The sequence below is a fragment of the Sciurus carolinensis genome, chromosome 4, assembly GCF_902686445.1.
Source record: "Sciurus carolinensis chromosome 4, mSciCar1.2, whole genome shotgun sequence".
In the NCBI taxonomy this organism is placed as follows: domain Eukaryota; kingdom Metazoa; phylum Chordata; class Mammalia; order Rodentia; family Sciuridae; genus Sciurus; species Sciurus carolinensis.
In genome coordinates, this window is record NC_062216.1 from 146,363,513 (window position 1) to 146,368,494 (window position 4,982).

A 4,982-nucleotide genomic window follows, 5' to 3' on the forward strand; every position below is an offset into this window, starting at 1 on the left:
AACCTGCCCTCTGTCCTGGCTTCTTTCTACCAGTCAACCCCGTTTTATTTCCTGTCCTCACAGAGTCAGTACAGCTCACTTCACTCCCATCACAATCATTTACAATTTCCTTCCAAGTGAGGTTCTTCATTTCTACATCAATTAAAGAAAAATATAACAGACTTCAAGGGAGTCCTATGTCAGATCCTGGGGACACAGAACAAAATAAGACGAGTTTTGCCATCAAGGAGCTGACAATCCAGTGGAAAGTAAGACAGAATTAACCCAAATTCCCTCATTCAGCTTTAATAAAAGGAATAAAAAAATCTTGTTTTACATATTTAACAGCATCTTAAAGCAGCAAACAGGAAGAAGCAAGTATTTTTCTCTCTTTGAAATGCCTTTATACTTTGCAAATAATGCTCCACAAATATGTGGCCATACGTATGTCAGTAGGGGAGGAAGGAGAGATTAATAAGCAGGCTGGTTCATTCCCAATAACCTATTTTATTTGTTTAAGTAACCTGTTCTGTTTGCCTAAAATACTTGGAGAAAAACTGATTCTTATCCATTAAGTTAAATTCATATAGAACATAAATCAGTTTTAAAGAAACAAAGATAATAGTAGTGAAGTCAATGGAAGCTAAATGAACCCCCTGCTTCCTTAAGAAGCATAATATAACAATAGGACAGGCCTGGAGCCTAAGTGCCATTCAATCTTATCATTCCCTTAGCCCACCTTGAATCAAAATTACACCACCTCTCAGATCTTTTAAAAGGCATCACAATAGAGATAATTAGGAATTTTCTAGCAGAACTCTGAATTTAAAATTTTGAATTCCAGTGGTTGATGAAAGTGAGGTTGGGAATTATTTTTAGATCTCCTCCTTTTCTCTCCTCTCTCTCTCTCTCTCTCTCTCTCTCTCTCTCTCACACACACACACACACACACACACACACACACCAACACACCAAATAGGAGCAGATAGAGATTGATTAACATTAATAAATTAGTGAGTAGAAATCAGTAAGAATGCTGATATAGCAGGCATAGTAAAAAATAAAATAAAAAAGAAAGAATTGAATAAAAAAGAATTTAAAAGAGCCCTCAGGAAAACCAACAAAGTCCTTAATACAAAGAAAATCACTCTTGTTATGATAAAATTATAGCAGTCATACATAAATTTAAATGTCAATTAATCAATCATGATTTTTATTAGGAAAATTAGGACTAAAAAAGAATGATCAGCATTTGATTTGTTTTCTTAAAGTACAAAGTATAGAAAGTTAATCTAAATTTATTTAAATGTAAGAATAAACAAATCATCACCATGAGATTCAGGTTTATTTCAAAGATCCAGACCCAGTCACAGTTCTCTAAATTATTTTAAAAATATTATAAGTGTCCTCATTTTCAAGAGCTTTTAAAATTGGGAGATGTATACCTACAAATTTTCCTTGGATAATGAGGAACTAGGCACTGTTCCAGTCATGATCCTTGCCCCACAGAAGCTTCTAAACTCCTTTCGGCAGCATCAAGCGAGTCACAGTTGAGTCATGTGACATGAGGCAGTGCAGCGGCATTCATCTGGATCCTGGACACATCCCCATGGTCAGTGAACTTAGTGCTGATGGGAGGGTTTTACTCCTTATTTTAAAGTAGGCATTTCCTTTGATTATAAGGGAAGGTTTAGCATACTAAATTCATTTTCCCAGGACTAATGAAAGAACATCCATCAAAGAAAAGAAAAAGTCTAAGTGCTGAAGGCTAGGTAATGGAGCACAAGTGGCCAAGAATCCTTATTTGAAGAGGTCAGCTACAATGCTATTGGAGCATCCGTAAACACAAGAGGATGCTGTCCCCAATCAGCCGCACATATCAACAGACAAAATACTGCCCCCTCCACCTGTATGCCTCAGTCCGTTAACCATGGCAAACGTTTGCTGGGGCTTTATTAGAAAAGCATTGCTCTCTCTACAATAAGCTACAAAACTGTTAAACCAGTTAAACCATTTTATCTCATCTCTTTCCTTCTGAGAAGACAACCTTGTACAACATCAGGAACCCAGATGTTTTGGAGTCAAGTCAAGCTTCAAATCCCACCTTTGTCTGTATAAGCTGTGAGAGTTAAACAAGTTTCCTACCCTTTCAAAGCCTCAGTTTCAACCCCTGTGATATAGAAATAGCAAAAGCTGCCTTATGAAACTGCCAAGAGACTCCAGATGTAGCAATGACTCAAGAATGTCCAATCATCTGCGAGCTTCATAGTAGACACACACGCAAAAGCAAGTTCCCATCACTTCCCCTACGCCAAAGAAAGTCAATGGGGAAGCAAAAACCCTAAGGCACCTGGTGGGAAAGAAGGAACTGAAAGGGGATAAAGGGACTGTAAGAGGAAATGGAGAGGGTGACACGGACTAACTTTACCAGCACCGCCCCCACACTCCACCTCACCACGGCCAGCCTTAATCTCACATGGAAATAGGGGATAAAATATCTATGTGTCAGAAAGTACAAATTCAGCAGCATCTGATTCAGAAACTGGACTAATTTGCCCAGAGTCGATAATAAATATAATCACCCTGATCTAATTCAGAAACCTCAGGGTTCAGGCACTTCCAGATGAGGGTTCTCCTGTGGTCAGAAGGAGGCCTGCTTGGACTACATGTGATGGTGGCTAATGGGTTTCTAGATAAATGTGGAATGTGATTTCCTTATGAATGAGTTACTTTTTCTTTTAAGATGATACACGATGGTGCCGCTCCCTGCTCTCTACTAGCACTTCGAAAAACAAAAAACTGGTCAATGTTCATGTTGGTCTTCCTTTTCAAGGTCGGAACACTTTCATCTACAGTCAACAAATATTTATTAAGCCAGAGAAGATTTGCTGCATTGGACACTGTGAGCAACAGAGGAACAGGGGAGTGCGTGGAGTCCACTCTCAATTAACTTGTAACCAGCTGAGCCCCACAAGCCCCACCTATAAGATAATTAGCCAAGGAAGCAAAATAAATTCATACTGCAGTGAGTGTGTACAACAATGGCCCCTGCCTCCAAGGGCTGCCATAGGCTCAAATACAATGGCACAGAGAAAGTTCCCAGCACAGGATCCTGTGCTTAACAAATTAATTCTCCCCTCCCCCTAGGAGAAAAACTAGAGAAGAACAAGGTCAAAGCCAAGGCTGCCAGGAGTCACAGGACTCAGAGGAAGAGGTGACCAACTGCAAATGCTGCTGAGAGATTTTGACAAAAAGGAAGTCGCCACTGACCTTTTCAAAAGCTGTTCTCAAGTGTGATGAAGATCAAAGCCACTTAATTGCATGGAGTTAGGAAAGGAAGACACATCTAGCAAGTGTTGCCCATAGGCCTAAAAAGCACAGTGTGAGAGGTCTGAGAAGGAGCAGGAAGGGCAAAGATGAGGTTGTTCTGCTTATTTTTTAAGGCTCTCTATAAATAGGCTATTTCTCTACACAGGGGGAAAACTTAAAATATTCTAGAGCTTATCACAGCTATAAGTTGTAGTCAACAAGGCAACTACATGGTCCCATATCTCCAAGGAACTCAAAGAGAGGTTGAATCTGTTCCCTTTTTCCTGTTAAGTCAATAAAATAGATTCCTTGAGATTTTTTAAAAACAATAAATAGCTTTGTTTTTCATCACAATTTACAAAAGTAGTCAAGACAAAATAGAATCTGATTGGTTTTATCTGGAAGAAACAGGGTGCTTTACCTGGGATCTTACTAATCCCTCTTACAAATTATTAAGCGTTTATACTTCAACTCCTTATATTGCTTATTATACACCTTCTATTACCAAGTAAATGTTATAGGAAATATAAAGATGTTCATGACAAGCCTTTTGCCCTCACATTTTTAACTCACATTTTTACAAAATGTAAAAATAACTTGTATGTAGAGGTCACTTACAAAGGCCAGTGTAACCTATTTAAAAAAGGGCTAAAGATATTAATTAAGAAATAAAAAGAGAGAACCGAGAGGCCTTCGTTGGTGGGTACGCCAGGGATCCGAGCCAGAGGCGCGTGACCCGGAAGCGGAAGCAAGTCCCCGCCCAGCTCGGGCCCGCCAGCGGGCTCCAGCCACCATGGACCTGTTGTTTGGGCGCCTAAAGACACCAGAGGAGCTACTACGGCACAACCAGCAGGCCCTGAACCGCGCCATGCGGGAACTGGACAGAGAGCAGCAGAAATTAGAGACCCAGGAGAAGAAAATCATTGCAGACATCAAAAAGATGGCCAAACAGGGCCAGATGGATGCTGTGCACATCATGGCAAAAGACCTGGTGCGGACCCGGCGCTATGTGCGCAAGTTTGTATTGATGCGGGCCAACATCCAAGCTGTGTCCCTCAAGATACAGACACTGAAGTCCAACAACTCAATGGCACAGGCCATGAAGGGTGTCACTAAGGCCATGGGCACCATGAACAGACAGCTGAAATTGCCCCAGATCCAGAAGATCATGATGGAGTTTGAGCGGCAGGCAGAGATCATGGACATGAAGGAGGAGATGTTGAATGATGCCATTGATGATGCCATGGGGGACGAGGAGGATGAAGAGGAGAGTGATGCTGTTGTGTCCCAGGTCCTGGATGAGCTGGGACTAAGCCTGACGGATGAGCTCTCAAACCTCGCCTCCACTGGAGGCTCACTTAGTGTGGCTGCTGGTGGGAAGAAGGCAGAGGCCACAGCCTCAGCCCTGGCTGATGCAGATGTAGATCTGGAAGAGAGACTCAAGAACCTAAGGAGGGACTGACCACCCTACTGCCATGGAGGATGTGGGGGAACAGATACCTAGGGTTTTACCATGCCCCCTCTGTAATAAAATTGGACACTTCCCCCCCCCAAAAAAAAGAAAGTCCTTTTTCTGGACTGGGGAAATTTAGAAATTTTCTTAGAGGAAATGAATTTGAAGAAAGCATAAGCATTTTTATCTAAAAAGAATATGGCTGGGCTATAGACTGGAAGAAGGAGATGTCCTGGCTTTT

At 41.4% G+C, this 4,982-nt stretch overlaps 1 protein-coding gene across 1 annotated transcript; it reads left to right on the plus strand.

Moving 5' to 3' along the window:
• The first annotated feature begins 4,081 nt into the window (after nt 1–4,081).
• On the plus strand, nt 4,082–4,765 carry LOC124983638 (charged multivesicular body protein 2a-like). The gene has a single exon (XM_047551075.1). The coding sequence runs from the start codon at nt 4,082–4,084 to the stop codon at nt 4,748–4,750; it is 669 nt and encodes a 222-aa protein (XP_047407031.1). The 3' UTR covers nt 4,751–4,765.
• The last annotated feature ends 217 nt before the right edge of the window (nt 4,766–4,982 follow it).

Coding starts and splice junctions, on each gene's coding strand:
- LOC124983638 (XM_047551075.1), top strand. CDS start 4,082: ATGGACCTGTTGTTTGGGCGCCTAAAGACACCAGAGGAGCTACTACGG.